General features: G+C 36.8%; 1 protein-coding gene across 1 annotated transcript in view; it reads right to left on the reverse strand.

The window, feature by feature from the left end:
• Window positions 1–2,219: 2,219 nt before the first annotated feature.
• Window positions 2,220–12,757, reverse strand: part of YLPM1 (YLP motif containing 1) — a gene marked incomplete at its 5' end in the record, with an annotated part of 65,119 nt that continues 54,581 nt past the window's right edge. Inside the window, 4 exons of the mRNA XM_081086252.1 lie at window positions 2,220–2,632; window positions 2,873–3,054; window positions 6,474–6,604; window positions 11,750–11,801. Of these exons, the coding sequence (XP_080942378.1) occupies window positions 2,908–3,054; window positions 6,474–6,604; window positions 11,750–11,801 (330 nt within the window). The 3' untranslated portion in view covers window positions 2,220–2,632; window positions 2,873–2,907. The remainder of the gene's footprint in view (window positions 2,633–2,872; window positions 3,055–6,473; window positions 6,605–11,749; window positions 11,802–12,757) is intronic.

Here is a 12,757-nt window from a genome sequence, read left to right on the forward strand (position 1 = left end):
ATTTTAAAAACGGCATCAAGCAGTTTTCTGAGATAAGAAAAACAATGCTAATAAAAATGACAGTAAAATGCTCACAAATAAACAAACCCCAAGTTTGGTCCTCTGTATCCCAAGAACACCTCTTAATAAATTTAAAATACTTGTGCTACCAAGGAATTTCCTACACCAAATTTCTCCAAATTATTCTTGGACTATTCTATTCTGCTTCTAGTGATAATGCAAATTAAAGAATTTCTTAACAGTCTCATATAGGACTAGCAACGTTAAGTATTAAATGACAGTCTCTGTTTCACTCCTTTTGGTGCCTAATATTTCTTCATTAATCTCCTTTCATTGAAATTATTTGCTATACCAGTACCTTAAAGTAGGCAACATTTTATGTTCATTCCCTAAGGCCATTTTACTCGTTTGTTTTTTAATATATTTTTATTGCTTTCAGAGAAGAAGCGAGAGGGAGAGAGAAACATCAATGATGAGAATCATCGATCGGCTACCTCGTGCATGCCCCACACTGGGGATAAAGCCTGCAACCCGGGCATGTGCCCTGTGGTTTGATTCCTGATCCTATTGGTTCATAGGTTGACATTCAACCACTGAAATACAGATGAAGCAATTGATAAAATTTTTGAGCCCTGCCTGCTGGGCCCTACGGCCATTTTAATCCATATCTTCCAAAAACTGGCAGAGACCATCTCTGATTCTGTTCACTCTTCCCCAGCCCCTCTTGACATAAGATCATAGACATGAAGCCATCGCTGCAAGGCACAAACATGTTGAATTTAAAGCGATTCGTGGGTGAGTACCACTTCTTATTTCATTGGCATTCTGAACACTGCCAGCCAAAATAATAAAAGGTTCCGACGACGGAAAGTAAAACATTCTCTATAAGAACATATATGCCTCTGTTTTCTTCTCAACTAGAGAACACATTTTGTGGTCTTTTTACAAACAATAATTCTACTGGTTACCTGGTGATGTACCTTCACACAACACAATAAAGGCGGCTGAGAAAGATCAGTACATACCCATGTACTGTTGGCCAAAAGCAATCTAAGTAGCTTGTTAAACATTACTAACAGTGGGAGGATTTTTTTTGTTTTGTTACTTTTTTGGGGGGGAGCTATTTAATGTAGCAAATTGTACATTCAATATTGACGTGTTAATGAACTTAACGCCTCTTACATGTAAACATTCAGAATTTCAGGGAGGATAAAAGTACAGAAAGTTGTCTGGAGTTCCCACTGAATTAGTCTTCAGTACTTTAATTTCAAGTTCTTGAACCGAAAGTGATACTATTCAAATACTAATAAATATGATCTCTATACACACAGTATTTAATGTAGGTCATAAAACTAAGAGGTTTTTGCCTGTAGTCCAAAAGTGAGCATTTAAAAATATTCAAGCCCTTTTGTGAACAGATTTATGACTTGCTGAGTTGGATTACAAAGCAGAAATGGTGTTTGAGGAAGAAGGCTCTTCTGTGTCTCCTCTCATCCAGAAAATGACATTTTTTCTTTACAGAATGAAAAAGGAAAAAGATCTTTCCTATTTTTATACAAGCTATTTGGTTGTTAGGTCTGCGTGTTCTAGGTTCCTCCTGGTACTATACACAAGAGAGGAATCTGTGCTGAAGGCCCCGCTTCCCAATCACGAGCAATCTGGCAGGAACCTGAAAACCTGACAAGCTTAAAGGCTGCCTGCCAGAGGGCTCTGCATATCCATACTCCTTCCCTGCAACTTTGATTAAAAAATCAACAATTCAAGTTTAGCAGTAAGGCAATAGGCTCCTGAGTTCCATGGAGTACATTAGTTCTGGCCACCAGGTGTCAAAGTCAGAGCAAGGAAAATAAAAACATAACAGCATCAAGGGAGAAAGTAAAAAGAGGGAGAGCAGGAAAGAGGAAGGGACAAAGAGAGGATCAAAAACTAAAATAATAAAACATCATGTGACAGAACAGATGTACTCCAGGGAACAGGTGAATATTTGAAATTGTCTGTACTAGTCTTTGCGATATTCAGATAAAGAAACCAGCAATACAACAAAAGTAAGTGTTTTGAACATTACTGAGCCTTGTGTTACAGCATGTACCATGGAATCACTGAGCTATTTAATATTCAATGGGGAAGAGGTTTGGGGATGTTTGTCTAGCATGTAATTGGAACACACCATTTAAAAAAGCAATAAACATAAAATTAAGAAGACAAGAGAAAGGGACCCATGCTGTACAGCCCATGAATCTCATTGGCTTTATCATGAAAGTTTATTGTTTTTCATCCTAGTACAATCAGCTACCAGTTACATACAGTAAAAAACAAAAACAGCCACAAAGCAACGATGATAGAGATAGTCCGTGACATTGTACAGTGGAGAAAATATTTTCTGTCAGAATCCTCCAGCAGATCCCCACCTGCTTCCAGCAGTTAAGCTATTACTCCCACCCTCCCCAATAGTTTATTTAAAAAATTAACATCTTGCTTAGGTACAGCAAGATCCTAATACCTCTTGGGGACACTGATGAACTTTAAAAAACTAAAGCAGTAGAAACAAAACAAAAACTGAACCGTGGAAGCAAGGTGACACACAACGAAGCTCCAGGAAGCCTTGGCTTCAGGTCACCTCAACGCGAACCATCTGGAAGGAAAAGAAAAGGCTGTCACGCCAGGGAAATTCAGTAGACCTTAGTATTTCAGTGCTCCACTCCTTCACAAATCTACAGAATGCATACTTCTTTTTAGAATAATGTTTTATAAATGTTGGTAGCTGGAATATACTTACTCAATATAGAAGCATTTTTAACAAAGCATGCTGTCTACTTTATCTCAAACCCTTCATCAACCACACAGCAGGACGTGTATGACTATGTATCCTTACCTTAAGGAACAATGACTTCGTTTGAAAACGAAGTCTCATATATATTTGGTTCGATTGAGGGCTTTTTCAGCCAGGTGACCACTTTCATCTGTGATCTTCTCCCAATCAGTCTGTCCGACCACAAAACCTATGGCCCTTTTCCTATCTGCGTCCTTCTTTTCCTCCAGGTCTGCCCATCTCACCTAGAAAGAACACAGCATTAGGCTGGGCTTTAGGAAAAGTAAATATACAAAAGGCCTTTCCCATCTCTGGGTATTTAAAGAGATAGGATAACTAACATGAAGCCAGTTTAAAAAATTAGAAATTAACTGGAAGAATTGGAGAAAGGCAAATTCTTATGTTACAGAAAGAACTCTAGTTAATCACCAAGTCCTCACCATTGCAGCTCCCAAACAGTTCAGCTTTCAGCTCAGTCCTGTTCCTTCCAACTCCTGTAACTCATTTACTGACCTGTTGTTGTTGTTTTTTGTTTAACCTAAAGCAAGCACTAACCTGCATTCTCACTCCCTCAATCCATTCTGCTAGAGTGCTCTCCTTAAAAGACACAGTTGTAACTCTCATCTGCTTTGAATCCTTCCCCTACAGAATAAAATCAAGCACACAGGTTCCTCTGAAGCTAGCTCTGTCTACTCTTCTGTGGCATCTCTGGGCAGTGCCTATAGAATAATGACTTTCAGCTAGAAATGGCTTCTTAAATGTCAGTGTCCCTCCTAGAGGTACTGTTATTGAGATTTACAGTCTCAATTTTTTGGCCATTTATCTTAACTATTAACAGAAAAATGTTAACACTGAAAATTTGGAGGTACGTATATTTCATCCACTGTCACTAAAAATATTTCTAAAATGAGTGAGTTCAGCAAATAAAATAAGGGATATGTTCATCTTCCGCAGTCATCAAAGAAACAAACTGAAAGTCCACTTGAGCTGCCATTTTATACCCAATTAAGCAAGAGAAACTTTTAAAAAATAAATTACATTTCAAAACCTTACCATTTTGGTAAAATCCTAACGTGGTCAATTCTACTAAATGATCTTTTCTTATAGTGGAAGTTAATCCTAGGGACCTGCCTGGTATTTGTAAAAAGCTGAGTTATAAAAATCAAGAGAGCCCAGGAAAGGACTGAACAATGAATTCTGTATTCCTTGCTATCTGTAAGATCTCCTGGTGCTCTGATGTTGATTTTGATGAGTAGTTTGGGAGTTAAAGTATTTGAAATGAGGATGTGAGGCAGGGGCGGAGTTCAAGTGGAGCCACTTTAAAGAAAAATAGAAAAAAAATATTTCTCATTTGAGATTATTTGTTACCAGAGCTACACCAAATTATCATTCCCAAGAAGAGTTATTTTTATTCTGTTGCCCCAACCTTAAAAGTGGAATAAGAGGTGTCAATACAAGTAGTTCCTGGGTGGAGCTGAGCACATAAAGAAGGCCATTAATCAGATTTCCCTTCCCCAACTCCTCAAGCTACGTAGACAAAGGGGGTGGGTTGGTGCAGGGGATAGGGACTATGAAGTATGTGAAAGAGCTTTGAAACCTGGAGTTCTCTGTAATGGCATCTACCATAATGAAGTTTTATTCTCTTACAATAAGTGTTCTTTCACTAGTAAAGTACTGAGGAAATTCATAAAAAAGCAATGATGTATAAAGAAATGATACACAACCTCATTCTTATGTAAAGAAATGTAAAATGAGGTACCTTTTTTCACTTATCAGATTGTGAAAAGTTTGATAACAGCACTGCAGGGACAAGTATGGAAAAATAGGCATTTACTGACACGAGGGTGTATAAATAGATGTAACCTTTCTGGAAAACAATCTCACAATTTCTGTCAGAAATGATAAATCTCACTCTATGAGCTTGCAATTTTAGTGCTAAAAATCTAGGGAAATACTTTCAAAGAGACACCAAGACATATACTCCACGACTTTCACCATAGTATTTATAATAGCAATAATATGAAAACAGCGTAAGGATCTACCAACAAGGGACTGGATAAATGACTGACTGTACAACCAAAAATGGCATGCAAGGAAACCATTTAAGAGGTACTTATATAGAAAGATGGACAGATTCGCTGGAAAAGGCTTATGCAGATCATCTATACATATAAAAGCCAAACAACAGAACTACTAGAACAACTGGCCGCTATGATGTGCACTATGACAGCCAACGGGCCCAATTGGGGTCCCAATCGAGCCCTCCCAACCTCCCGCGTTCCCACCTCCCCCCACCGGCCTGGCCCCCACCCATGCACAAATTCGTGTACTGGGCCTCTATATAATATGATCCCTTTTGCTTTGTTACTTTTTTTTGAAGAATATACACCAATATCACTTTTACTGAATTTGATATCTATGTGGAAGACCTATCCAACTTAATTTCTCTGCTCCCTTTTATAACAAACCTTCTTCAAAAAAGTTTTCTAGTCTGGCCGGGTGTGGTTGATCAATGAACCATTCCCAGTCAGGGCACCTGCCCAGGATTGTGGGCTCCATCCCCGAAGGGGACATGCAGGAGGCAGCTGAGCAATGATTCTCTCTCATCACTGATGTTTCCATCTCTCCCTCTCCTTCTCTCTTCCTCCCTGAAATCAATAAAAATATATACATTAAAAAAAAAGTTGTCTACATTTGCTATCTGTACTTCTTCATTTACTATTCCTTCTTCAATGTGCTCCAAACTGGCTTCTGTCCTTCAACTCTCAAAGAAAATTTGATTGATTATTAATCAATCATCAGAGATCTTCATGTGCCAAATTCAATGGCTATTTCTCTGTTCCCAATGTACCTGTCTTCTTTGTATCATTTAATGATGGACTACTCTTTACTTCTTGAAACATTTACCTCGACCTGAACTTCTAAATTTTGGAGTCCTGAGTCCTATTATCATTTCTAACTTAATTGGCCCCTCACTGAACTTACGACTTTTGACTCTCAAACTTATGGCTCTTCCAGTTTTTCTCCAATTCAGTAAATGGCACCACATACACGGAGTGCTTATGGACAGAACCAGAAGAGCCACCCCTGATTCTATCCACTACTGGGCTCTCTACAGCTAATCCATTAAGAAGTCCCATTAATTCTCTTTAACACTTTTCTCTGCACCTGGCTCTTTTGCCCCATGACAAAATGGCACAAGGGGCTACGCCAAAGTCCTCTAAGGTTGACAACATGCTAGTCACTTCTGTTCTCCATTTTTAAGTTATGTGTACATTTTGAACCGCTAATTTGTAAAATCTGACTCATTTTTCTGACGTGTAATATGATATAGAATAAACTACACTGCTATAAAAAAAAATAGCATTCAGCCCTGGCCGGTTTGGCTCAGTGGACAGAGTATCAGCCTGCGGACCCAAGGGTCCCAGGTTCGATTCCTGTCAAGGGCACATGCCTGGGTTACTGACTCAATCCAACGTGCAAGAGGCAGCCAATCAATGGTTCCCTCTCATCGTTGATGTTTCTATCTCTGTCTTCCTCTCCCTTCCTCTCTGAAATCAATAAAAATATACTGAAACAAAAATAGCATTCATGCTTATAACTTTCAAAAACCAGATGCCCAAAAGGGCCCTTCATCTGTTGGCAATTAGTGACAATCTCTTACCCTCTTCTTCCCAGGCTCAGAAGCACGAGTATCATAATCATCAGGGAGCTGAAGATAATCCTCCATTCTGCTGGCAATTGCCTCCCAGTCACGTTTCCTTTTAGTACCAGTTCTCAAGCCATCCAACTTGTCTGAGGGACAAACACAGAGCCGCAGCATTAAGGAAGAGTGTGAGTTTGTGCATGACACACAAACAAGGGAAAAGAAGGCTGGAACACTGTCAGAGGGCACATCCAGATTTCTGAGAGCAGCATTACTTGAAGATCCAAACTATCTTCTCAGCTGAGATAATATCAAGTTCTGTGCAATTTCCATTATTCATTTGATGTTCATACTGGTAGCCATTAAATGATGTTAGTTTAAGTAACAAATACAGGCAGAGCAAGAAAGGCACTTGTCTCATGGCTTCCTTGTCCTCCACCCCACCCTCTGCCCCAACACAACACTTCAGCTTGATGTTCAAGGAAAACGCAAAGTTGGATTAAAAAAATTTTTTTCTTCCATTCTGTTTTTCTTTAACACAATATTAATACCACCCATTTGATCTGCAATCATGTGTGATACTGTGTCATAGGAAAAGTACTACCAAAAACTTAATGAGCCAAGCTAATGTTTTAAAAAAAGTTTTAGATGAACAGTTTCTTGGGATTGTGACCTCTGTGAGAAGATTCACCATGAGTTATTGTTTCTGAGTAAGCTGACTGCACAAATCACCACTTTCTTTGGTTATACCATGTAGTACTGTTGACCATTTTGAGGCAAAGGGCTAGTCAGCCAAAGTGACCAGACCTGAATTTTCTTTCTGAATCCTCAATCTTTTTCAAGGCTCCCAAAGTGTAATCATTAAATGATAGGGATTGCTGATTCAGAAATTATGAGATTCAAGTTTAGGTGTCTTTAAGAACAACACACGATGAAAATGTGTGGTCTTTTGTTTGTGTGTGTGATCTTTTTTATTGGTTAATACTGATTTTGATTTCTACATGTGAAATATTAAGAGTTATATATTTTAGTTACTTTGAAGCACTAAACTTTTGAATCATTTGTAGTTACATAAACACACTATTATTAAGCAGGTCAAGAAAGGAAAACCTAAATACTTCAGAACACTCAATATTTACACTTCATTAGACTCCATAAAGGGTGCAGAGTGTATATAATAGAAAGCTGTTAGGCGTCAAGTTGGAGAGAACTTGATATGAAAAGTACAATGGAAGCAGTGGCAGGAGAGAGGGTGAGTTTATGCTTCAAATGTGAAAGTTTCACACACAACTAACTGAACCATACCATACAGGTTACAAAAACCAGTAAGATTCTGCATACTTGGCAAAGCTTTATTTCCTAAACGTCTCCCCCATAAAAGTAATAGTATTTAAAAAACCAGCAAGGCAAACCACAACACTTTACAAAACTCAGGAAATTTTTTTCATATTACTTTGGAAATTTTTTACATGGATGAGTTAAACAGAAATAGTCTCTTAACCTCTGTAAATCACATGTTGTACCAAATGGCTCTATCCACATGTATCTGACAGGCCATATTATACAGGATCTTAAAGAAGTGACCCTTCGATTGTACAGGGACATAGTATTAGAAAACCAATAAAGTCCCACAAACCATAAAACTGTTCTCAGTTCAACAGTGTAGAGTATAACCAGAAGAGTAGGAAGCTCTCATACACTTTTTATTAAATGAACTCCAAAGGATTTCCAAACTTAATAAGATTAACTTTGACATTAACGTACTTCAAAGGAAAGTTTCACGTATCAATACCAAGAATAAGCATGGCCAAGCAGCAATGCAGGACAGTGTGAAAACTGCAAGAACGTTTTCTCTTACACTATGTACATGACAGGCGTTACAGACCAGGCCTTCTCCATTTGCAACATGGAAGTTCAGAATATGTAGTCTAGTCTGAACACCCTTGTTAGTCATGTTTAATTTGAAATCTGATAGTGCACAACATGTTTAAAGTTTCTTTCTTGGGGTGAAGAAAGTTCCTATCTCTTCCACATGGCTTCCTGGAAACCCAAACACACATGTATGGCCTAAGGCGAGGGGAGAGGGATCTGGGGTGTTAGTTACAGAAGACAACTGGTGTCCAATACACTCATTATTTATGATTTTCAGAGGTTTGAGTTTCAAAAGATGAAGTTTAATATGAAGATGAACGTTTAAATATCCAACCTGACTGGTCACAGAATTTTACCACATCTTCAAGACAGTATACATTATTATAGAGCAACAAAAAAAATTTAGATACACCTATGTATTTTCCAAATAAATGATGCTCCTGAACATTTGTTTATAGTGAACCATACAAGGGTTATGTGCTTATTCAAATCATAACTGCACTTCAATTGTGAAGAGATGAAACTTCCTGACACACAGAAGGCTAACACATAATAACTCATAAGCAGAGACAAATGACGGAGATGAGAAAAGCAAAAGGACTTGATATGCAGAAACCTAAATCATGTCATTGGAACTTAAGTAGCTTCCAGGCTAAATTCCAGCATCTGACGTGCATGAGAGTGCCTGGGTCTCAGGTGCAAAGGAGTCAGGTGTGACTGAAGGGGAGACACAGTTTTCAACAACTTTATGATACTCAGGCCAGATGTAGTGCAGGCCAGTTCTGAATATTTCTAAAATTATACCACTTCTAATTTGCAACACTCAAACAGAGGCTGAACTGTATGCTGTACTTAATGAACACAGATCAAGAGTCTGGAATGAGATTTAACACACTTCTTGAAAGATTTTAGATGAGTATTTTCTCATTGGCTGACTCATTTGTGAATCAAAATTCCTCAGTTACAAATTCAACTTTTCTGGCTCAATGTGACACTGCTAAAGCTTAATGTTTCCATTCAGTTTTATCAAGTTACCAAGAGTAACATAAGAATGTTGGTAAAGTACTCAAAAGAAAAAATTGTACCTGGTAATCAAATTTACTGAATTTGTTATGTTAAGGAAGGCAACATAAATAGGCTAATTCTCAGACAAAGATCTTCATATTTTAGAGAAGAATCTTCTTTTCAGTTGGTTCCATGGGCCAATCTCAAAGAAGCAAGCACTCTCAAGAATGCTCACACTCAACTGGTCTTCCTCCACAGGTAGATTATGTCTCAAGATAGCAAGGTGGTGCAAGAAGCAAGTCATTACATGAAACATCAATGCCACTCTTATTAAAAACAAATAAAAACTCAACTGCAAATATGTTAGAATTTATTTTCTAGATTCATTACTAGATCTTCAGTGCCTTTAATTGAAATGGTTTATTTAACAAATCCATTTCTGGAATTCACTGTGTAACATTTTGTCTTTAAAATGGACTGAATTTGTATAAAATGTATTTTCTGAGAAGCAAATGGTAGACAGGCCAGAATTTTTTCTAGAAATCAATACCAAGATTAATAACATATTTTCTTTTTCTTTTTATTGATTTCAGAGAGGAAGGGAGAGGGAGAGAGGATTAGAAACATCAATGATGAGAGTGAATAATTGATCAGCTGCCTCCTGCATCCCCCCCCACTGGGGACCAAGCCTGCAACCGGGGCATGTGCCCTCACCAGGAAACGAACTGGAATCGAACCCTGACCTCCCAGTTCACAGGAGCTACATGGATTGGGCAACAGCATATTTTCTTGAATCATTACTAAATTCCATTTTCCTTTCTCTTTAAAAATTAGGAAGGAAAACAGAAAATAGATAGGTTCAAGTTTAAGGCCTCTGGTTACATGCTTATTTAAAATATTTATCACTTTTACAATCCTTTTGTCTCTTTATGATTTCTCTTTGCCCTCAAATATAAACACTATTTAGAGAACCAAAAAAGAGGGACATGATCTTTATAGTCTTACAGGTTATCCTAAAAACAGAGAACTTCCAACATTCTTAATCTAATGTCAAAATAAGAAGATCTAAAGCATTATTATTATTATTAAAAGTAAGTTGTGATTATTATTTTCCTACATATTTAATAGCATTTAAACACTTATAAATGCTTTAAAAGTTTAGAAAAGGAGATAGATGGTTATTGTTAAGATTTCCCACAGAGGGAAGACTAGTGGAAGAATAAGTCAGTAACCACATACAATTTTCACATGACATACATTAGGAAAAAGTTCTAGATTTTACACAAAGTAACTATCCCAATAATACAGTAATACTACAGTTTATGGAATTATCTTTTGACATAGGATCTGGTCAACATCAATTGCAAATGTCATCAGTTGGGCAAAATAAAAGGCATAGCCTATGAGATTGTATGTAAAATGGACACCCTCTTATGTCAGAAACACAATGTGCCCCAAACAATGAAGCAGCTAAATGACTCAAATTTATTCTATGATTTTATGATCTTTAGATAGTTACTTTAGTTCTGCAATAATAGCATGATAACCAGGAAGAGAAACATGAAGATCGACAACCATACTTCATACATTGGTAAGGTCAATCTTCTCAAAAAGTCCTTATCACACTTTCTTATTTATTGTCATATCTTAATCCACATGTTAAATGGTTCTCTTTACGTAAGGTAAAAACAAAAACGAAGAACCCTGAAAAAATGTTTTGAAATAGTGGAGGAAAATCCAGTGGATATGCATGATTTTCTGTTGGCAGATAACCTCACACTAAGCAACTCCAATTTTTGATTTAGATAATCATTTTAACCAGTTAACCTTATAATCTAGCACTAAAGGCAAGTTGAAGGAAAATATAAGTGGAATCTTATAAAGAAGGCTCTTCAAAGACCTAAATTATATGTCTACCGCTCCCCACCTAGAAACTCTAATTTATTATACAAGGAAAATAACTGCCCTTTAATTAATTAATTTTTAAGTTTCGCTATTTATTCTTACTATTATTACTACATAAAGTGTTCACAATCTGGTTCAACGTTGGGCTGCAGTTAAATACTCTTTTAGAAAAGCAGAAATTTCATCGGCACTAACATTTCTGATTAATATTAAAGAATGAATTTCAGAAGTGACAGTATTTTGTTACTACATTTATGACTTATCTCCACTTACTCTAAAAACTTTAAGTTGTATTGAAGATAGTTCCTTTAAAATGCTCTTCTTTCACTCTGTCACAAGATAAAACTATTTAAACTAGTTATGAAAGCTAGCAAAACAGACTGAGGATGTAAGGTAGGCCAGAAGCTTGGTTTAAGCAGAACTTTTGGGGAATCTGTTCTTCTTAAGCAGAAAGATCTATGACCATTACCATCAGGTATCACATATAAAAACAGGAAAAAGGAAATACCCACCTAGCTTTGCCTCAGATGTGTCCATCTCCCATTTGCTTTTCGGAATGTAACCCTAAATTGTACACAGAGAGAAGCTCGAAGGGTTAGAAAGAGACACATACATGCATATCACTTTTGAACTGGAAAAGCATTAAAATTGGGAATGGATTCAGCTTCCACTCACTAGTTATAAATATATCTTTAGGGAAAACACAATCTCATTATCTTTGAAGAAACTGAATTTCCAAATTCATAAATCTGCAGTGCCCAGATTTCAGAGTAGTCACTTCAGAATAGTATCATGAAGGTGCTTAGAGGCAGCTCCAGTTCAGGACACACAACTGTAGTCTGAACAACAGCTGTATAGTAAATATGGTGAGAATGTATGGTAGTTACTGTGCTAATATTAATATCATTCAGAGTAGCAGAGGATTTCTAATACTAGCTAGGTTATTTGCTCAATTCAATTGCTATTCTCAAGTGATAATAGGCATGAGGTCCAGAGTGTTTTTCAAGATAGTTACTTTATAGTCCAGCATAATTTTAAATATTCAAAAGAAAAGAGAAAACTTGGTATCACTGAACACAACTATGAAGTTCAACTTAATTTTTAAATGACTCCATCCATTTAGCAGTAGATCTTACAAAGGTTAATTTTACCGAATCGACTTCAGAGTATTTCTTTTTTGTAATCTGGAAGCTGATGATTATTTCTCATGTCTTCTAAAATTACATTTTCCTATTACATGAAAAACCAGAAACTTCCACAGGCAATTTACGTCTTATTTAATAAATGATGGGTTGGTTTATTTCAAACAAAGTCCCGGAAGATTTTCAAATTTCCCAATGTACCTATATAACTATGTAGTAATCCTTTCAGTTTATAACCTGGCAAGTAAATGTATGCTTTTTCCATGTAATTTACTATGATCCCCCTTTTCCTTCATTTGGACTCTGTTCTCTATTAGACCCTAACATATAGAACTTAAGTACTAGAACTTATAATAATATAGAACAGATTCAACAAAG

This window comes from Myotis nattereri (assembly GCF_964212035.1).
Source record: "Myotis nattereri genome assembly, chromosome: 1".
NCBI lineage: Eukaryota > Metazoa > Chordata > Mammalia > Chiroptera > Vespertilionidae > Myotis > Myotis nattereri.